The sequence below is a fragment of the Carcharhinus amblyrhynchos genome, chromosome 4, assembly GCF_965287045.1.
Source record: "Carcharhinus amblyrhynchos chromosome 4, sCarAmb.v2.hapA, whole genome shotgun sequence".
In the NCBI taxonomy this organism is placed as follows: domain Eukaryota; kingdom Metazoa; phylum Chordata; class Chondrichthyes; order Carcharhiniformes; family Carcharhinidae; genus Carcharhinus; species Carcharhinus amblyrhynchos.
The window spans coordinates 61,279,746-61,302,913 of NC_137327.1; the positions used below are offsets into that span (position 1 = coordinate 61,279,746).

The following is a 23,168-nucleotide window of genomic DNA, read 5'->3' on the forward strand; positions in this document are numbered from 1 at the left end:
AGAGGCTATGAGCCTGATGAAGATATGAAGGTGAGTGTAAGTATGAGCTGCCTCAAGCTGGCAGTATGTGAGATCAATGCAAGAGTGCGATGGACTGGTGGGTCCATGAGTTGAGAATAATAAGATGGTGGCCTGACCTTGGCAGTGCAGGTGAGATGATTCACTCACTTCCTATACTGGGTGGCTGACATCTAGTGTGCCAAGTAGTGGACAGGACTGGGACTGCACACACTGCCCTGCCTTTAATCAGCTAGGATTGCTGTGATTACAGTCTCTGTAGTTGCCCTGTCGGTTAATAAAAGGCTGAAACAAGGGCTGGGATTCTCTGAACTCACCCATGTATGGGATTCTCCGACCTCACCCACGTCTGGGATTCTCCGAGCCTGCCCGAGGCTGGGATTCTCCGAACTCGCCTCCCTCTGGGATTCTCTCACCCTGCCCACGTCTGGGATTCTACAATCTTGCTCGCGGCTGGGATTCTCCAACCTCACCATATCTGGGATTCTCCAACCTCGCCCAAGTCTGGGATTCTACAATCTTGCTCGTGGCTGAGATTCTCCGACCTTGCCCATGGCTGAGATTCTCCGACCTTGCCCATGGCTGGGATTCTCCGACCTTGCCCATGGCTGGGATTCTCTGAGCCCGCCCACATCTGGAATTCTCCAACCCCACCAACTTCTGGGATTCTCTGACTCCGCCCACATCTGGGATTCTCCAATTTTGCCCATGGCTGGGATTCTCCGACCTCGCCCATGTCTGGAATTCTTCAACCTTGCTTGTGGCTGGGATTCTCCAAGCCCAGCCACATCTGAGATCCTCCGACCTCACCCATGGCTGGGATTCTCCGACCTCGCCCATGTCTGGGATTCTCCAACCTCGCCTACCTCTGGGATTCACTGACCCTGCCCAGGTCTGGGATTCTCTGAACCTGCCCAGGTCTGGGATTCTCTGAACCTGCCCATGTCTGGGATTCTCTGAACCTGCCCATGTCTGGGATTCTCTCACCCTGCCCACGTCTGAGATTCTCTGACCTTACTCGTGGCTGAGATTCTCTGATCTTGGCCATGTCTGGGATTTTTCGACCCTGCCCAGGTCTGGGACTCCCTAACCTTGCCCATGCCTGGGATTCTCTGATCTCACCCATGGCTGAGATTCTCCAGTCCTGCTGCAGTGAATGGACATTTGACTGAGGGCCGCAGTGTCCAGGTTTTTTAATTTCAAAAATATACTTTATTCATAAAAAAAACTCTCAAATAAAGCATTGCAAAACAACATATCCAATAATTACAACAGTGCAAAAAACAATCATTTTCACAATACTATATGATGCTTATTTACATGACATTACACTCATTACATTTCAAAACTTAAAACTATATACATACATCAGATTTTACTGTGTGCTGTTATTTTTCAGATTAGCACACAGGTACGCAGGCCGAGGGCATTCTACAGTTACCGGTCCCTCGGCCTGCCACGGTTGAAAGGCTTTACAGTGTGGCTTTTCCCCATTGTGCCTTTGCGGTGGCTGCCCCAAGCTTGAGTGCCTCCCTCAGCACATAGTCCTAGACCTTGCAATGTGCCAATCTGCAACACTCAGTTGTGGCCAAAGCTTTCAACTGGAAGATCAGCAAGTTTCGGGCGGACCAAAGTGCATCCTTACAGAGTTGATGACCCTCCAGCAGCAGTTGATATTTATCTCGGTGTGCGTCCTTGGAAACAACCCGTAGAGCACAGAGTCCTGCGTCATCGAGCTCTCAAGATGAACCTTGACAAATTTCACTGCATCTCACTCCAGACCTTCTTTGCAAAGGTACATTTCACGAGCAGGTGTGCAACCGTTTCATCACCCCTGCAGCTGCTTCGAGGGCAGCATGTGATGTTGAGCTTCAAGCGCGTATAAAGGATCTGACGGGGAGTACCCTTCTCACCACCAGCTAAGCCAGGTCTTGGTGTTTATTTGTGAGTTCTGGTGATGAGGCATCCAGATATGGAGATGCCAGCGTTGGATTGGGGTAAACATAGTAAGAAGTCTCACAACACCAGGTTAAAGTCCAACCAATTTATTTGATAGTAAACTCACAAGCTTTCAGGGTTTGCCCCTTCATCAGGTGAATTCACTGGGCTTTAACCTGGTGTTGTGGGACTTCTAAATGAGGCATCCTGCCAGATGACACTGACAGTCTGCTCACGGAACCATCCGACAGGATCCGCCATCTCCTTTTCTCTCAGGGCCTCCAGGATGTTACACGCTGACCACTGCTTGATCACCGTGTGATCAAAGGTGTGCTTCCGGAAAAATTTCTCCACGAAGAACAGGTGCTGGGGTACGGTCCAACTACTCAGAGCGTTCCGTGGCAGTGTGGCCGGACCCATCCTCTGCAATACTTGAGACAGGAAGAACCTCAAAAAGTAGTGGCACTTACTGTTAGTGTACCGAGGATCTACACACAGCTTGATGCAGCCGCACACAAAGGTGGCCATCAGGATAAGGGCGGTGTTGAGAACATTTTTCCTTCCCTTCTCTGGAGATTTGTGCATCACTTCCCTCCAGACTCGATCCATCTTTGATCTCTAGATAAATTTGAAGATGGCCTGGGTCACTGCTGCTGCGCAGGATTTGGGGATAAGGCAGACCTGCGCCAGGTATAACAACACGGAAAGTACCTCAAGTCAGATAACCAGGTTTTTTCCGGTGATAGAGAGGGAGTGTCGCTCCCTCAAGCCCAATTTTTGCCTGGATTTGGTGACGCGCTACTGGTGAGCAGGAGGTATAAAGAGCAGGCCACTCTATACAGCAGGCAGCAGAGTGAGAGGGAGCAGAGTGAAGGCTGAGGGGCTTTGGCTCAAAACGGGCTTCAGCAAGAACAGGCAGAGGCGAGAGTAGGTTCTTTTCCTCTTTTCGGAAAGTTTATTCTTGTTTCTCCCCAGAGTAAAAGAAACAAAAGAAATGCCAGGCAAGATGTTGGAATGCTCCTCTTGCAGGGTGTGGGAGATCAGAAAGGCCTCTGGTATCCCTGATGACAACACCTCCAAAAGATGCATCCAACTGCAGCTGCTAACGAAGCGTGTTAGGGAACTGGAGAAAGAGCTTGATGACCTCCGTCTAATTCGGGAGAATGAGAAGTATATAGACAGTAGCTTTAGGGAGGTAGTTACACCTAAGCAGCAGAGACAGGAAATTGGGTTACTTTAAGGAAAGGAAATGGAAATGTGAAAGGACAGGCAGAGCAGAGTTCCCCTGTGGCCATTTCCTTCCACAACAGTATATTGAATTGGATACTGTTGTGAGGGATACTTTACCTGGGACAAGCTGCGACAGCCAGAACTCTGATACTGTGTCTGGTTCTGCAGCACAAAAGGGTGGGAGGAAGAAGAGGAGAGCGGTAGTGATAGGGGACTCAACGGTCAGAGGTACGAACAGGAGGTTCTGTGATCAGGATAGAGACTCCCGCATGGCTTGCTGCCTACCAGTTGCCAAGGTCAGGGAAGTCTCTGATCGTGTGCACAGCATTCTAAAGTGGGAAGGTGATCAGCCAGATGTCGTGGTACACATTGATACCAATGACGTAGGTAGGAAGAGTGACAAGATCCTAAAGAGAGAGTAGAGAGAGCTTGGAAGGAAGTTAAAAAGCAGGATACCAAGGATGGTAATGTCAGGATTGCTACCTGTACCACGTGCCAGTGAGGGTAAGAGTAGGATGCTTGGGCGGATGAACACATGGCTGAGGAACTGGTGTAGGGGGCAGGATTTCAGATTTCTAGATCATTGGGACCTCTTCTGGGGCAGGTGGGACGTATACAAGCGAGACGGGTTACACCTAAACTACAAGAGGACCAATATACTTGCAGGGAGGTTTGCTAGTGTTATTAGGGAGCATTTAAACTAGATTTGCAGGGGGATGGGAAGCAGAGTGCCAGAGCAGATAATGGAGCGGGGGTAAAAAGACAGGTTAGTTCAAGCAAAATCACAAATGGAAGGGTTGAGTGTGGTGGAAATAATCTTTTGAGGTGTGTCTATTTCAAGGCCAGGAGTATTGTGGCGAAGACAGATGAGCTAAAGGCATGGACTAACACATGGAAATATGACAATATAGCCATTAATGAAACTTGGCTACAGGAGGGGCAGGACTGGCAGCTCAATGTTCCAGGGTTCCAATGTTTCAGCGTGATAGAGGCAGAGGGAAAAAAGGTGGCGGGGTGGCATTGTTGGTTAGGGAAAATGTTACAGTGATACTCAGGCAGGTTAGATTAGGGAGCTTGTCTACAGAGGCCCCATGAGTGGAGCTGAGAAACAGGGAAGGTATGACCACATTAATGGGGTTGTATTATAGACCACCCAATAGTCAGCGTGAATTGGAAGAGCAAATCAGCAGAGATTTGCAACTGCAAGAAACACAAAGTTGTGATAGTAGGGGATTTTAATTTTCTACTTATAGATTGGGACTCACATATTGTTAAAGGTTTAGACGAGGTAGAGTTTGTAAAATGTGTTCAGGAGAATTTTCTACATCAGTATATAGAGGTGCCAATTAGAGAGGATGCAATATTGGATCTCCTATTGGGAAATGAGTTAGAGCAGGTGATGGATGTGAGTGTGAGGGGACACTTTGGATCCAGGGATCATAATGCCATTAGTTTCAACCTGATCATGGATAAGGATATACCTGGTCCTCGGGTTGAAGTTCTGAACTGGAAAAAGTCCAAATTTGATGAAATGAGAAGGGATCTGGGAAGTGTGGCTTGGCACAGGCTCTGGTAAGGATGTAAATGGAAAGTAGGAGGCCTTCAAAGGAGAAATTTTGAGAGTGCAGAGTTTGTATGTTCCTGTCAGGATTAAAGGCAAAGTAAATAGGAATAAGGAACCTTGGTTCTCGAGGGAGATTATAACACTGATTAAGAGGCAGATAGAGTTGTATGCAATGTGCAGGCAGCAAGAAACAGATCAGATGCTTGAGGAGTATAAAAAGTGCAAGAAGCTACTTAAGAGGGAAATCAGGAGGGCTAAAAGAAGACATGAGGTTGCTTTGGCAGACAAAGTATAGGAAAATCCAAAAAGCTTCTATAGGTATGTAAGGAGCAAAAGGATAGTGAGAGATAAAATTAATCCCCTTGAAGACCAGAGTGTTAGACAGTGTATGGAACTAAAAGAGATGGGGGAGATACTAAATGGGTTTTTTGTATCCGTATTCACTGACGAAACAGGCATGGAGTCTACGGAGATAGGGCAAACAGGTAGGAGGTCATGGAACCTTTACAGATTAAAGGGGAGGAGGTGCTGGCTGTCTTGAGGCAAATCAGAGTGGATAAATCCCAGGACCGGATAGGGTATTCCCATGGACCTTGAGGGAGGCTAGTAGTGAACTTGCAGGGGCCCTGGCAGACATATTTAAAATGTCAGCATTCACGGGGGAGGTGCCTGATGACTGGAGGGTGGCTCATGTTGTTCAGTTGTTTAAAAAAGGTTCCAAAAAAAATCCAGGAAATCATAGGCCAGTAAGTTTGACGTCGGTGGTGGGCAAGTTATTAGAAGGTGTGATAAGGGATAGAATCTACAAATATTTGGATAGACAGGGACTTATTAGGGAGAGTCAACATGGCTTTGTGCGTGGTAGGTCATGTTTGACCAATCTATTAGAGTTATTTGGGAAGGTTACCAGGAAAGTGGATAAAGGGAAGGCAGTGGATGTTGTCTACCTAGATTTCAGCAAGACCTTTGACAAGGTCCCTCATGGGAGGTTAGTTAGGAAGGTTGAGTCACTAGGTATACATGGGGAGGTAGTAAATTGGATTAGACACTAGCTCAATGGAAGAAGCCAGAGATGGTTATGGAGGATTGCTTCTCTGAGTGGAGACCTGTGACATGCGGTGTGCCACAGGGATCAGTGTTGGGTCCATTGTTGTTTGTCATCCATATCAATGATCTGGATGATAATGTGGTAATTTGAATCAGCAAATTTGCTGATGATACACAGATTGGAGGTGTAGTGGACAGTGAGGAAGGTTTTCAAAGCTTGCAGAGGGATTTGGACCAACTAGAAAAATGGGCTGAAAAATGGCAAATGGAATTTAACGCAGACAAGTGTGAGGTATTGCACTTTGGAAGGGCAAACCAAAGTAGAACGTACAGGGTAAATGGTAGGACTCTGAAGTGAATGCAGTTGAACAGAGGGATCTGGGAATACAGGTACAGAATTCCCTAAAAGTGACGTCACAGGTGGCTAGGGTCGTAAAGAGTGCTTTTGGTACACTGGCCTTTATAAATCGGAGTACTGAGTATAAAAGTTGGAGTAAGGTTGTATAAGGCATTGATGAGGCCAAATTTAGAGTATTGTGTACAGTTTTGGTCACCAAGTTATAGGAAGGATGTAAATAAGGTTGAAAGAGTGCAGAGAAGGTTCACAAGGATGTTGCCAGGACTTGAGAAGCTGAGTTACAGAGAGAGATTGGATAGGTTAGGACTTTATTCCCTGGAGCGTAGGAGAATGAGGGGAGATTTGATAGAGGTGTATAAGATTTTGGTGGGTATAGATAGAGTGAATGCAAGCAGGCTTTTTCCACTGAGGCTAGGGGAGAAAAAAACCAGAGGGCGTGGGTTAAGGGTGAAAGGAGAAAAGTTTAAAGGGAATATTAAGGGGGGCTTCTTCACGCAGAGAGTGGTGGGAGTGTGGATAAAGTGGATACAGGGTCACTTTTAACATTTAAGAAAAACTTGGACGGGTTCATGGATGAGAGAGGTGTGGAGAGATATGTCCAAGTGCAGGTCAGTGGGCCTAGGCAAAAATGGTTTGTCACAGACAAGAAGGGCCAAAGGGCCTGTTTCTGAGCTGTAATGTTCTATGGTTCTATGGTTCTAAGGCATCTAAAGACACAAACTCAATTTACAGAATACTGATTGGAATGCGATTCTTTACAGCTAATCAAGTCTAAAAGGTACAGAAAATGTGAATGAAGAGAGAGTTAAGCACAGGTTAGAGAGATAGAACATAGAACATAGAACATTACAGCGCAGAACAGGCCCTTCGGCCCACGATGTTGCGCCGACCAGTTAAAAAAACAACAATGACCCACTAACCTAAACCAATCCCTTTTCGTCCATAAACCTATCCACAGACCTCTTAAACGCCCCCAAACTAGGCGCATTTACAACTGCAGCAGGCAGGGCATTCCAATCCCTCACCACCCTCTGGGTAAAGAACCTACCCCTGACATCTGTCCTATAACTACCCCCCCTTAGTTTAAAGCCATGCCCCCTCGTGCTAGATTTTTCCATCAGAGGAAAAAGGCTATCACTATCCACCCTACCTAAACCTCTAATCATCTTATATGTTTCAATAAGATCCCCTCTTAGCCGCCTTCTTTCCAGTGAAAACAACCCCAAATCCCTCAGCCTCTCCTCATAGGATCTCCCCTCCATACCAGGCAACATCCTGGTAAACCTCCTCTGCACCCTCTCCAAAGCCTCCACATCCTTCCTGTAATGTGGGGACCAGAACTGCACACAATACTCCAAGTGCGGCCGCACCAGAGTTGTGTACAGTTGCAACATAACGCTACGACTCCTAAATTCAATCCCCCTACCAATAAACGCCAAGACACTGTATGCCTTCTTAACAACCTTATCTACTTGATTCCCAACTTTCAGGGATCTATGTACACATACACCTAGATCCCTCTGCTCCTCCACACTATTCAAAGTCTTCCCGTTAGCCCTATACTCAACACATCTGTTATTCCTACCAAAGTGAATTACCTCACATTTCTCTGCATTAAACTCCATCCGCCACCTCTCGGCCCAGCTCTGCAACCTGTCTAAGTCTTCCTGCAAACTATGACACCCTTCCTCACTATCTACCACACCTCCGACTTTGGTGTCATCAGCAAATTTACTGATCCACCCAACTATACCCTCATCCAGATCATTAATAAAAATCACAAACAGCAGTGGCCCCAACACAGATCCCTGAGGCACACCACTTGTAACCGAACTCCATGATGAATATTTACCGTCAACCACTACCCTCTGTCTCCTATCCGCCAGCCAATTCCTAATCCAGTTCCCTAGATCACCCCCAATCCCATATATCTGCATTTTGTGCAGAAGCCTACCATGGTGAACCTTATCAAATGCCTTACTAAAATCCATATACACCACGTCCACTGCCTTACCCCCATCCACCTCTTTGGTCACTTTCTCAAAAAACTCAATAAGGTTAGTAAGATGTGTATTGTCTCCAGACAGGACAGTTAGTGAGATTTTGCAAGCCCAGGCAAGTCGTGGGGGTTACAGATAGTGTGACATGAATCCAAGATTTCAGTTGACGCTGTCCTCATGTGTGCGGAACTTGGCTATCAGTCTCTGCTCAGCGACTCTGCACTGTCGTGTGTCATGAAGGCCACCTTGGAGAACACTTACCTGAGGATCAAAGGCCGAATGCCCATGACTGCTAATGTGTTCCTCAACAGGAAGAGAACACTCTTGCCTGGTGATTGTCGAGCGGTGTTCATTCATCCGTTGTCGTAGCGTCTGCATGGTCTCGCCAATGTACCATGCCTCGGGACATCCTTTCCTGCAGCGTATCAGGTAGGAAACGTGGGCCAAGTTGCAAGAGCATGTACCTTGCACCTGGTGGATGGTGTTTTCACGCAACCTGATGGCATCCGTGTCAATGATCCGGCACATCTTGCAGAGGTTGCTGTGGCAGGGTTGTGTGGTGCCATGGTCACTGTTTTCCTGAAGGCTGGGTAGTTTGCTGCAGACAATGGTCTCTTTGAAGTTGTGCGGTTGTTTGAAGGCAAGAAATGGGGGTGTAGGGATGGTCTTGGCAAGATGTTCGTCTTCATCAATGATATACTGAAGACTCCGGAGAAGATGTCGTAGCTTCTCTGCTCCAGGGAAGTACTGGACGATAAAGGGTACTCTGTCCACTGCATCCCGTGTTTGTCTTGTGAGAAGGTCAGTGCGGTTTTTCACTGTGGCGTGTCAGAACTGTCCATTGGTGAGTCGAGCGCCATATCCTGTTCTTATGAGTGCATCTTTCAGCGCCTGAAGGTGTCTGTTGCGATCCTCTTCCTCTGAGCAGATCCTGTGGGCTTGTCCATAGAGGATGGCTTCTTTAATGTGTTTAGGGTGAAAGCTGGAGAAGTGAAGCATTGTGAAGTTATTACACTATCTGTAACCCTCATGACTTGCCTGGACTTGCAAAATCTCACTAACTGTCCTGTCTGGAGCCAATACACATCTTTTTAACCTGTGCTTAACGCTCTCTCCATTCACGTTGTCTGTACCTTTAAGACTTGATTCACTGCAAAGACCCGCATTCCAATCATTATTCTGTAAATTGAGTTTGTGACTTTATATGCCCTGTTTGTGAATAGATTGCCCACTCACCTGACAAACGGGCAGCCAGCACTCCGAAAGCTAGTGGCTTTTGCTACCAAATAAACCTGTTGGACTTTAACCTGGTGTTGTGAAACTTCTTACTATAGTCTAAAAGTAACAAAGGCACGAATGAGGCTTTCAGCTGTGGGTGAGTTGAGAGAGAGGTGAAGTTGCATAAAGTTATAAGGGGAAGTAGGCTGTCTTTGTGGTGGCCAGAATATGAGGTCTGATAGAGGGAGAGGGTGGCACAGTGGTAATGTCACTAGACTAATAATCCAGAGGCTCAGTCTGTTGTTCTGGGGGATATGGGTTCAAATCCCACCACGGCAGATGTGGAATTTAAATGCAATTTATAAAATCACAAATATAAAGTTAGTCTTAGTAATGGTGACCATGAAAATATCATTGATTGCCACAAAAACCCATATGGTTCACTAACGTCCTGAAGGGAAGGAAATCTGCCATTGGGATTGAGTCTTAACTGCCTTCTGAAAAGGCCTGTCAAGGTATTCAGTTCAAGGGCAATTAGGGATGGGGAGCAAATGTTCATCTTGCCAATGACACCAATGTCACCCTTCTGTAACTCATAGTTCTTGGGAAACAACTAAGATACATAAACAGATCAAATAACATAAAACAAATGTGCCTTCAAGATTATGAATGGTCTCCTGTCAAAGCCACCTCTCAATCCACTTGAACTGTCAATCAAGCAATGTTTTCTCTTGTCTCAGGCATATTTCAACAAGGATGTCTGGGTTCTCAGCTATGCATACATAGTGAGGGGGCCTGATTCTAGCCTGGATCTGCGCCCCCACCCTACTCCTGGCAATGAATCATGGAATCCTACAGTACAGAAGGAGGCCCTATCCCCATAACCCCATTTACCCTAGCTAGTTCTCCTGACACTAAGGGGCAATTTTGCATGGCCAGTCCACCTAATCTGCACATCTTTGGTCCGTGGGACGAAACCAGAGCACCTGGAGGAAACCCACACAGACATGGGGAGAACATGCAAAATTCCACACAGACAGTGACCCAAGCCGGGAAATGAACCCATCCCTGGCGCTGTGAGGCAGCAGTACAAACCACTGTGCCACCGTATCGCCCTGGCATCCTGCTTTTCCAGGCATTTTCTCCCAAGGCAGACTGGCTAAGTTGGGAATTTTCCCAGCTCCTGTTAGCCACCTCGTGGATGAATATCCAGGCTTTCTGTCCAGTTGCAGTTTATTGCAAAGTAGATTGCCAATTAGCCATGTGTTTGTAGTGACTAAACTGTCGAGCAATACTGAAAGGAGATGTTTAACTGTTCATTTTCAACAGGTTAACAACTGTGAAAATATCACAATCGCATGTATTTGCATGGGATTGATTGTTTAGTGGACCTGAGCTGCTGGGCTGGGTGAACAGTTCATTTCCACGCTCAAGGAATTGCGGAAGATTCTCCAACTGGCTTCACTTCTGGATCAGAAAAGCAATCATGGCTGCTGACCCACATCTGACAGCCTGGCACTGCCATCTAGTGACTAAAATAGGGAAGGGCTGCTGGTGAAAGTGCTGAGTCAGAATGTCAGTGAGCTCAGTTTAATAGATAGTCACATTCACTATCATAGAATGGAATCCCTACAGCATAGAAGGAAGCTATTCATCCCATCGAGTCGGCACCAACTCTCCAAGAGAGCAACCTACCCAGGCCCTGTCACTAAAGCCCCATGTATTTACCCCCTAACTTGGCATAATAAAGGGCAATTTACCTAACCTGCATGTCTTTAGGCTGTGGGAGGAAACTGGGGAACCCAGCGGAAACCCACACAAAAACAGGAAGAATGTGCAAACTCCACACAATCAACCAAGGCCAGAATTGAACCTGGATTCCTGGAGCTGTGAGACAGTACTGCTAACAACTGTACCACCATGCCAGTGTCAAAATGCTTCATCTTCAACCACCATGTAAAGACATTTTTATTAACCTCCATCCTCTTTAATTGTTTTTAATGATTAATAAATACCCTTAGAATAGTTCAATTAAGCACAGAAACTCACAACAAATACCATTGTAGCAGGGTGGGATGCACGCTATTCTAAGAACGCAATTGTTTCACAATGACTCCATTCAGATTTTGGCTTTGCTACATTACTTTCCACTGGGTTTTATCTCCAACATAGTAACATGTGATTTTTTAAAATGCATTTTTTCACAGGATGTGGCTCTCACTGACATTTATTTTCATCCCCCATTGTCCAACTCTAACGATATAGGATCACAGGTATTGTTACAGGAGTACGTATGGTTAGATGTGGTGTAAAATGACACGAACAGCATGGCTTCGATCTCCACACCAAATTTGATAATTCATGGACGTCTGTCACATTGTTCCGCCGCTTGATGTGGAGTGGTTCCCCCCACCCCCGCGGGGCACATAACAGGATGCCTCTCTCTTATGCAGGCAGTGCTATTGTAGACCAAAATAATATGATGAGGAAGCTTTAAATCACAAAGGTCATTTAATGCACAATGGTTATAACTGTATACAGGCAAAATACAGGTCTATTTCCACCCAGTCCAGGGCATACACTGCAGGTTCCACCTAGCCAATCCTGTGCCCTGACACCCAATAGGCTGAAGTCTGCACACCCCATTCAGATAGGACTTGGGAGGGTCTCATGTGACTAGTGAACGACCACCCCTTAAAGAGGCTACACTATCACATTCCTCCCCCTATCAGTAAAACGAAAGAGATAGTCATCAACCTTAGGAAGCATAGTGGAGAACATGCCCCTGTCTACATCAATGGGGATGAAATGGAAATGGTCAAGAGCTTTTAGTTTCTCGGTGTTCAGATCACCAACAACCTGTCCTGGTCCCTCCATGCTGATGCTATAGATAAGAAAGCCCACCAATGCCTCTACTTTCTCAGGAGGCTAGCAAAATTTGCATGCTGGCTACAACTTTTACAGATGCACAATGGAAAGCATCCTTTCTGGATGTACCACAACTTGGTATGGCTCCTGCTCTGACCAAGACCACAAGAAACTACAAAGGGTTGTGATTGAACTAAAGTTCATCATGCAAACCATTGACTCTGTCTACAATTCCCACCGCCTCAGAAAATCAACCAGCATAATCAAGGACCCCACGCATCCCAGACATTCTCTCTTCATTCTTCTTCCATTGGGAAAAGGATACAAAAGTCTAAGGTTGTGTACTAACCGACTCAAGAACAGCTTCTTCCCTGCTGCCATCAGACTTTTGAATGGACTTATCTTATATCAAGTTGATCTTTCTCTACACCCTAGTAATGACTGTAACACTACATTCTGTTCCTTCTCCTTTCCTTCTCTATGAACATACTATGAACAGTATGCTTTGTCTTTTAGCATGCAAGAAACAATACTTTCACTCTATACTAATATATGTGACAATAATAAATCAAAAGGATCACAAAAAATTGTCAGAAAAACAAAGATAGTTTTAAGGGATTCCTGTTTGCATTGGTAAATATTAGAAATAAAGTTCAGTTTTAAGTGGGTTTAATTTAATTTTGCTGTTATGAAGGATAAACTTATGTTTACTTCAGTTTGGAAAACATTATTTGAAGTAATTATGAAAATCAGTGGCTGAATCTCAGAGATTATGCGACAATCTTTAAGGCAAAGAAAATCCTGAAGAGGGAGGTGTAAAACCTGAAGGCAAAACTTTGATGGGAGCAGCTGAGAAAAAACATTGTCTAAAAGAAAATTTGAAAATGTGAATTTTTGAAAGTGGAATTTGAAATCACTTGTGTGGAAGCTGGAGCTCAGTGAGACAAAGTGGCACATGGAGATCCATGGAAATTCACTTGTGTTCAAAGTGGGGTGTCTTACCATAGCCAACCTATGTGTTTAAAGCAACTTTGTCATATGAGATCATTGTTGATTAAGATATACTTTGTAACCTGTATTAATTTGAAAATCTGTGTATATTGGTGAAGCTAAGGGGGGAGTAGAGAAGTATTATATCATAATCAAACTTTTTGTGTTTAGTATTTTTTCTCATTGTTAAAACTAATTAGCTGTCTTGTGACTCTGTTCCTTCATGTTTTCTAAAAAAACGGGAAGAATACGGTCTTCTGAGCCAGGGTTCCATTCTGCGATCTTCCTGTCTAGGGTTGTAGCAACAACTGGGATCATAATAAAGTCAACATGCAGCAAGTAATTGGAAAGGGAAACGGAATGTTGGCCTTTATTGCAAAGGGGGTTGAAGTATAAAATCGGGAAGTCTTGCTACAACTGTGCAGGGTATCGGTGAGACCACATCTGGAGTACTGCATATAGCTTTGGTCACTTAGGGAGAGAAACACCTGTGTTGGAAGCAGTTCAGAGAAGGTTCACGAAGCTGATTCCTGGGATGTGAAGGGTTGTCTTATGAGGAAAGATTGAGTAGTTTGGGCCTATGCCCATTGGGGGTTTAGAATAATGAGGTGTTCTTATTGAAACATTTAAGATTCAGAGGGGATTTGAAGGGTGGATGCTGAGGGGATGTTTCCCCTCATGAAGGAATCCAGAAATAGGGAGCACAGTTTCAAAATAAGGGGTTTTCATTTAAGAAGAAGAAGATAAGGAATTTGTCAAGGGACCGTAAGTATTTGAAATGCACCTCCAGGGAACAGTAGAGACTGGATCATTGAATTTATTCAAGGTTGAGAGTTTTGATTTCCGAGGGAATCAAGGGTGATGGCGGGCAGGCAGCAGGGTGGTGTTAAGACTGCAATTATGTCAGCTATAATCCTATTGAGTGGTGGACCAGGCTTGAGGGGCTGAAAACCCTACTCTTGCTCTTAATTTCTTAAGTTCTTAAACCTTATGAAATACTTCCTGCCTTACACTCTTTCACAAACCATACTTTTTATTATTTTCCCACCTCTTCCCCCGCCACCCCCTCCCCTCCACTACTTTCAGGTCCTTCAGACCTATTTTTTTTCTATTTCTTATGAAAGGTCACCAGGCTGAAACATAAACTCTTTTTTTCTCCACAGATGCTATTTCCAATATTCATGGTATTTTGTTTTTATGGATTGGTAAATGATGGTCACTATTTCTCCCCACTTGCCAAAATACTGCGGCACAGTGGCACAGTGGTCACTACTACTGCCTCACAGTGCCAGAGACCTGTGTTTGATTCTCGGCTTGGGTCACTGTCGGTGTAGAGTCCACGTGTTCTCCCCGTGTCTGCAAGGGTTTTTTCCAGGTGCTTCGGTTTCCTCCCACAATCCAAAGATATGCAGGTTAGGTGGATTGCCATGGTAAATTGCCCCTTGTGTCAGGGGGACTAGGTCGGGTAAATGCATGTGGTTATGGGGATAGGGACTGGGTGGGATTGTGGTTGGTACAGACTTGATGGGCCAAATGGCCCCCTTTTGCATTGTAGGACTCTATGATTCTAATTGTCCCTCAATTTAGACTTCTAGGTTAACTGGTTATATCACTCATTTGCTTTGTGTGGCTAAGTTGGAGGGCTGAGTACCAATCAAGCACTCTGCTTTGTCCAGGATGGTGTCAAGCTTTTTGAATGTTGGACTAAATGGACAGTATTCCATTATGCTCCTGACTTAGAATCGTAGAATCCCTACAGTACAGAGGGGGCCATTCAGCCTATCAATTCTGCACCAACCACAATCCCACCCAGTCCCTATCCCTATAATCCCATGTATTTACCCTAGCTAGTCTTCCTGTCATCAAGAAGGAATTTAGTATGGCCAATCAACCTAACCTGCACATCTTTGGACTGTGGGAGGAAACCAGAGCTCCTGGATGTAACCCACGCAGACATGGAATGTGCAAAACTCCACACTAACAGCCAGGAGTTGAACCTGGGTCCCTGGCACTATGAGGCAGCAGTGTTAACCACTGTGCGACTGTGTCACCCCAACTTGCACTTTGTGGACAGGCTTTGAGGAGTCAGGAGCTGAGTTATCGTTTATTTATTTGTGTCTTCAGTAGGCTTACATTAATACTGCAATGAAGTTATTGTGGAAATCCCCCAGTCACCACACTCCAACGCTTATTCGGGTGCACTGAGGGAGAATTTAGCACGGCCAACTCAAGTAACCAGTCTTTCGTACTAGCTGCAGGATTCGCAGCCTATGACTTGCCTGAGCATTTTTGCAGCTGCTCATTTTTAAGCGTGAAGCTTCGAGATGGGAAAGACCCCATATTAATACAAGTTGCTGCCGAGATTTGCATGCTGTGCCTGGGTTTGCAAAACCTCACTTACTGTACTGTCTGGAGACAATACACATCTCTTTAAACTGTGATCAGTGCTCCTTCCACTCACATTATCAGCCACTTCAGGTCTTGAACAGCAGGTTAAGTGTAAGGATTCGCATTCTAATCAGTAATCTCTAAACTGTCTGTGCTTTATATGCTCTGTCTGAGGCCAGAACTCTCCATTCACCTGACGAAGAGGCAGTCCCCTCGAAAGCTTGTGAGTATATTATCAAATAAATAGATTGGACTAAAACCTGGTGTTGTCAGACTTTTTACTGAGATTTGCATGCTGCAGACATTGCCAGCACCGACACTGATTGATTGACAGGTACGGGCCAGACCCGCAGTCACGTGGATCAGAGGGTTGCATCAGCCCGGCGTGGGGGCGGGGCAGGGTTCTGGATTGACAGACGTTAAACCAATCGGAATCCGCAATGCTGGCCCGGCCAATAGGAGTGGTTTGGGGGCGGGGCTGAGAGCTGTGCCGGGCCGCGGCGGTGAGCCGGGAGCCGGGAGCGGGGACTGAGGGCCGGTGAGTGCGAGGCCGGGCTCGGTAGGCGAACCGAGTCTGAGTCGGCGGTGTTTCTATTTCCGAACGATTTAGCGGAACCGTTTCTGACTGGGGTTGGGGTCGGGGTCGGGGTCTTAGTGGTTCCAATCTGAGCCGGTGTTGCGGCCCATCAGAGAGGGCACGGGCGGCCGGAACTGTTAATATATCACCCAATATTATATAAAACATAAAGCATCATTTCACCTACTGTCACATAGAACATCGCATGTATAAGAAATGACATTTCATTATCTAACATATGTTTACAACATCAGATATACAGATCAGAAGGAGGCCACTCGGCCCATTGAGTTTGCATCGCCCAGAACCACACCGAGGCCCCATTTCTAGTTCCACATATTTACCTTGCTAATTTCCCTCACACTAAGGAGCATAGTCAATCCACCTAACACCATGCACATCTTTGAACTGTAGGAGGAAACCCACGCAGGAGAATGTGCAAATTCCACGGACAGTGACTCTGAGGCTGGAATTGAACCTGGGTCCCTGGTGCTGGGAGGCAGCGGTGCTAACCACTGTGCCCCTGTTCTGCCGTGTGTGTGTGTGTGTGTGAGTGAGGGCCTCTGGTTGGTATCAGAAACTCTGTCCTTTGAATGCACTAGTTCATGTTCCACTCCAGAAACTGCCATAATCAAGGCTGACATTCCTATACAATGTTGAGGATGGGTGGGGCAAACTCAACCTCATCTAGGATCTTAGGTCTTGGGAGCAGGATTCATAGAATCCTTACAGTCCAGGAGGAGGCTATTCTCCTCTTTGAATCTGTACTGACTGTCTGACAGAGTGCTGTTTCCCCTGTCCTATCCTCATAACCCTGCATTTACTCTGCTAATCCCCCTAGCCTTAGGACACTAAGGGGCAATTTAGCATGCTCAATCCATCTAATCTGCACATCTCTGAACTGTGGGAGGAAAAAAGAGCACCCAGAGGAAATTCACGTAGATGCTAGGAGAATGTGCAAAATTCACATAGTCAGTCACCCAGGGCTGGAATTGAATCTGGGTCTGTGGTGCTGTGAGGCAGCAGTGCTAACCACTGTGCTGCTCATTTGGCTCTTCCAGCCTGCTCTGCTGTTCACTAAAATAAGCAAAATATGGAGGAAACTGGAATCTGAAACAAGAACAGAGTATTGGAGTGTTATGGCACAGAAAAAGGCCCTTTGGCCCTTTGCATCTGTGCAGTCAACCATTATCTATTCTAATCCTGTTTTTCAGCACTTGGTCCGCAGTCTTGTGTGCAATGGCATATCAAATGCTGATCTAAATGTTGTAAGGGTTGCTCCCTTTACCACCCTTTAAAGCATTGAGTTCCAGATTCTTACAACCCTCCGGGTGAAGAAGTTTTTCCTCACATTCTCTCTAAATCTGCCCCTTACGTTAAATCCATGCCCCTGGTATTGACCCTTTTACTAAGGGGAGACATATCTTCCAACCTACTCTCTGCCCTTCATAATTTTGTACACCTTAACTAGGTAAGATCACCTCAGAAAGGGACTTTTGATTCAAAATATGGAGAATACAAATGGGTCCACAAGTGTCATGAAATGGATACAAACTGAAGGAAGTTCCACTTGTAGGACTTTTATTGGGACTGCTCGAAGCCATGAAGCCCCTTGGTAGCACTGTCTTTACACATTGATGCAGTTTTGATATCCTGAAGACACTTTAAACAGTCCTCCATTTTTATCCAAAACTGACGTCAACTGGAATCTTTGAAAATAAATTCCAGAGGAGCAGATGTCTGGTTGCTGAAGTATATAGTAATATTTCTGTTAAGTGTTATACTCTCGTTTGACTCAAAGACCTATTTATTACAAGCTAAAGGACTCCTTGTAAATGTACTTTGTAAAAGGATTACAGTTTGGGATCAATTAAATTATTGAATGAAGACAAATTACTGCAGATGCTGGGATCTGAAACCAAAAGAGAAAATGCTGGAAAATCTCACCAGGTCTTGCAGCAACTGTAAGGAGAGAAGAAAGCTGATGTTTCGAGTCCAGACGACCCTTTGTCAAAGCTTTATATTCATATGCTATCCCAGTATATGATTCTGTCAGGATATCTTATTCTTAAAATGGAAAAAAATAGTTTTTATCTCTACAGCCTGTGGAGTTGATTGGATAAACTAAATAGAATGAACTGTAATTTATTTTAAAATGAAATCACTGTCAGGTGGTTTCAGTCAGTTAGTGGAAATTATCAGGGTGAGAGTTTTCCACTATTTTAAATAATCAAATTAATGCTTTTCTTGCTTTTAGGGAACAAACTATTCTCAGACCTGTCAGGGCATTGATTTAAATTGATGCAGTTATACTTTCAGTTTAACAGGACATAAACAATAGGTATCAAAAGTCATTTCTGCTTGTCTCTCATGTCAGAATTAGGGAGTGAATAGTTTTCTTGTAAATCACTCAGCAGAGATTTGGCTGTCGGGAAGAGCTGGTTTAAGGAAGGATGGCAAAACACAAGCAAATTCAAATTTATGCAAATATTTCATGTTGCACAATATTTAAGGCTGGACAGTCTGTCTCAGAAGTGAAACAAGAAGGAAGAACTAAGAGTTATTTGGAAGGAGGGGAAAAAGGTGGAAAAAAACTTAAATTACGCACTTAACAAGTACCCGTTTTTCTTTCAGAACCTGTGGATTGTTTCCAAATGGATTCTACACTAAATGCTGGGCAGATTCGCCAGAAGTTCATTAACTTCTTCAAACGTTACAATCATGAGTATGTTCACTCCTCAGCGACGATCCCACTCGATGATCCCACGCTGCTGTTTGCCAATGCAGGCATGAACCAGGTAGGTCAACAGATTGCCATGTTCATGTGAAGATTCTTCATCTCTATGACCTTGGAAGTGAGCTATGTGGATATTTGTGCAAAATATGTTTATGTATCCGTTGTGTTAAGAGGGGCATCAACCTGTACTTCATTTGTATCTGTTTAAACTATGGTCCAGTTAACCATTTCGCAATTCACTTGCCATCAGACAATGTAGGTTTGAATGAAGAAGACCCTTTATCCCATTTTATCTCATCCTAGACTTTGAACCCAATCACCTTCCCGTTAGTGCTGAGCTGTTTCCACCTGGGATGGTCACCGATTGGTAGATGGCCTTCATGTGGACTTTAGATCTGAATATTATAAAGTTATATCTGTATTTTTTTTTAGTTTGTTTTGATAAAGTTTTTAGCAAACACATTCACTTACTGCTAATTCCACAACACTGTTGTTGAAAGAAGACAGTGAATTGTATTGGGTTCATCCCATCTTAAGTACAAAGACCAGAATTTTTTGTTTCTTCAGATAGTGTGTGAGCTTCTCTGCCATACCCCAAATTGGACTTCAAATAGTTATTGGACTGGGCTGTAATATTACAGGCTCTAAACTTTTATATTCAGAACAGAAAAAGCACATTGGGAAAGATTTGGGGAGGCTGTGTCTTCAATAGTGAAATCTAATTTATAACCATCTTCCGCAGCCATGTGAGTTGGATTGTGTAGGGAGTCAGGGAATGGAATGTGAAGGACGAAACAAACACTACAACATTATGAAAATGCTGGAAATACACAGCAGACATGATCTGTAATGAAAACAGACTAGTAAAGCATTTTGGGTGCTTGCCCTTCATCAGAGTGTTCTGATTAGGTGTAGCATTGGAAAGGTCATAACCTTGCTCCTCTCCGTACAATTGCTGACTAACCTGCTGTGCAGTTCCAGCATTGGCAGTTTTCCTGTTTACTGTTCAACTTGTGGCAGACAGTGAAGGCCAGGATGTCGTAGCTTCCCAGTCAGTGCTGTTATGTAAGTTATGTAACGCATCAGGAGGTGTGTTAACACCAGATTCATCAGCCGCACTCACAAGACAGCCCCGAACATCACCCAAGCACAACGCAACGCCATCCACGCTCTCAAGACAAACCGCAACATTGTCATCAAACCAGCAGACAAAGGAGGGGCCATCGTCATACTGAACAGAACGGATTACTGTAAAGAAGTGTACCGACAACTAAACAATGAGGAACACTACAGACAATTACCCACAGATCTGACCAAAGAACACACTCGTCAACTCAACAATCTGATCAAGACCTTTGATCCGGACCTTCAGAGCACCCTCCGTGCTCTCATTCCACGTACTCCCCGCATTGGAGATCTCTACTGCCTCCCAAAGATACACAAGGCAAACACACCTGGCCGTCCCATCGTATCGGGCAATGGAACTCTGTGTGAGAACCTCTCCGGCTACGTCGAGGGCATCCTGAAACCCATTGTACAAAGAACCCCCAGCTTTTGTCGCAACACTACGGACTTCCTACTGAAACTCAGCACACACGGAGCAGTTGAACCAGGGACACTCCTCGTCACAATGGATGTCTCAGCGCTCTACACCAACATCCCCCACAACGATGGCATTGCTGCGACTGCCTCAGTGCTCAATGCTGACAACTGCCAGTTTCCAGATGCAATTTTACAACTCATCCGCTTTATCCTGGACCACAATGTCTTCACCTTCAACAACCAGTTTTTCATCCAGACACATGGAACAGCCATGGGGACCAAATTTGCACCTCAATATGCCAACATCTTCATGCACAGGTTCGAACAAGACTTCTTCACTGCACAGAATCTTCAACCGATGCTGTACACTAGATACGTCGATGACATTTTCTTCCTTTGGCCTCATGGTGAACAATCACTGAAACAACTATATGATGATATCAACAAATTCCACCCCATCATCAGACTCACCATGGACTATTCCCCAGAATCAGTTGCATTCTTGGACACACGCATCTCCATTAAGGACGGTCACCTCAGCACCTCACTGTACCGCAAGCCCACAGACAATCTCACAATGCTCCACTTCTCCAGTTTCCACCCTAAACATGTTAAAGAAGCTATTCCCTATGGACAAGCCCTCCGTATACACAGGATTTGCTCAGATGAGGAGGATCGAGACAGACACCTCCAGACCCTGAAAGATGCCCTCGTAAGAACAGGATATGGTGCTCGATTCATAGATCGGCAGTTCCGATGCGCCACAGCGAAAAACCGCACCGATCTCCTCCGAAGGCAAACACAGGACACAGTGGACAGAGTATCCTTCGTCGTCCAGTACTTCCCCGGAGCGGAGAAGCTACGACATCTTCTCCGGAGTCTTCAACATATCATTGATGAAGACGAACATCTCGCCAGGGCTATCCCCACACCCCCACTTCTTGCTTTCAGACAACCACACAACCTCAAACAGACCATTGTTCGCAGCAAACTACCCAGCCTTCAGGAGAACAGTGACCACAATACCACACAACCCTGTCACATCAACCTCTGCAAGACATGCCGGATCATCGACACGGATACCATCATCACACGTGAGAATACCATCCACCAGGTACATGGTAAATACTCTTGCAACTCGGCCAACATTGTCTACCTGATACGTTGCAAGAAAGGATGTCCCGAAGCATGGTACATTGGGGAGACCATGCAGACGCTACGACAACGGATGAATGAACATCGCTCGACAGTCACCAGGCAAGACTGTTCCCTTCCTGTTGGCGAACACTTCAGTGGTCACGGGCATTCAGCCTCTGACCTTCGGGTAAGCATTCTCCAAGGCGGCCTTCACGACACACGACAGCGCAGAGTCGCTGAACAGAGACTGATAGCCAAGTTCCGCACACATGAGGACGGTCTCAACAGGGATCTTGGGTTCATGTCGCACTATCTGTAACCCCCGTGACTTGCCTGGGTTTGCAAAACCTCACTTACTGTACTGTCTGGAGACAATACACATCTCTTTAAACTGTGATCAGTGCTCCTTCCACTCACATTATCAGCCACTTCAGGTCTTGAACAGCAGGTTAGGTGTAAGGATTCGCATTTTAATCAGTAATCTCTAAACTGTCTGTGCTTTATATGCTCTGTCTGAGGCCAGAACTCTCCATTCACCTGACGAAGAGGCAGTCCCCTCGAAAGCTTGTGAGTATATTATCAAATAAATAGGTTGGACTAAAACCTGGTGTTGTCAGACTTTTTACTGTGTTTACGCCAGTCCAACGCCAGCATACCCACATCATGTAAGCAGATACCAGGCAGTGTGCAATAGTAGCATGGGATTACTGACTTATTTATCTTATCCATCTTGGAGAGAAATGGCTCACCATCATGCTATTTGATGCCATGATTTAAAGCAGCCAGCAGCTCATAATGTGGGGAATCTCAGTGTGCATTATACTTACTACTTGTCAGTGTTTCCCATGCTGGATCATATTACTGGTCTGCGCATAATTTCATCTCCAGTAAATTAAAATCTGATCATCAGTATGGATTTGGTATTTAAAGGATTAATGTTGAATCTTTCTAATGAGTGCAGTCAGTTTGACAAGCAATACTCACAGGGTGCATAGTTATAAAGGATTAACAATTAAAGAGTTATGTTCTTGTCTTAGTCACCTGAGAGTTGCAGATGTTACTTCACAGTTCGTCCTTTCTAGAACACTGCTAACTAGAATTGGAGCATCATACATTGAGGTTAATGAAAATGACCCAGCTTTTCAAACAGAACTCTTTCACAAAGGTGATACTGAACATGCCCTCAGATGTCCTGAGTGCTATCCAGTGCATGAAGTGGGTTATGAAATACAAGTGTGAGGTCAAAAATCTGGCATCCTTGGAACAACCAGCCTATATAATACCTGAATAGCTTCTGCTAGTTCAGAAAAATGTCCATTAATCAATTTGATGTATTTTTTTTTCTTTGTGGGCAGTTGTGATCGAAGATGCATGAACTTATGATAGCTTGTCAATAAGCAGCCATTAGGCATTACTGTTCCTGTTCCAGCTTTCAAGCAAAACCAGTCAGTGTGCATTGGCTTAACTTATAAAGTTATCTACTTCAAAAATGACCAGTTTTTCAACAGTTCCATATTTCAAACAGCAGGACTCCTACACTACCTGTAAGAATGCTG

At 45.0% G+C, this 23,168-nt stretch overlaps 1 protein-coding gene across 1 annotated transcript in view; it reads left to right on the forward strand.

Annotated features, from left to right (window-relative positions):
- Positions 1-16,097: 16,097 nt before the first annotated feature.
- aars1 (alanyl-tRNA synthetase 1) overlaps positions 16,098-23,168 on the forward strand; it is a 51,876-nt gene continuing 44,805 nt past the window's right edge. The window contains exons 1-2 of the mRNA XM_080187253.1: positions 16,098-16,157; positions 18,831-18,994. Coding sequence (XP_080043379.1) covers positions 18,851-18,994 — 144 coding nt within the window. The 5' untranslated portion in view covers positions 16,098-16,157; positions 18,831-18,850. The remainder of the gene's footprint in view (positions 16,158-18,830; positions 18,995-23,168) is intronic.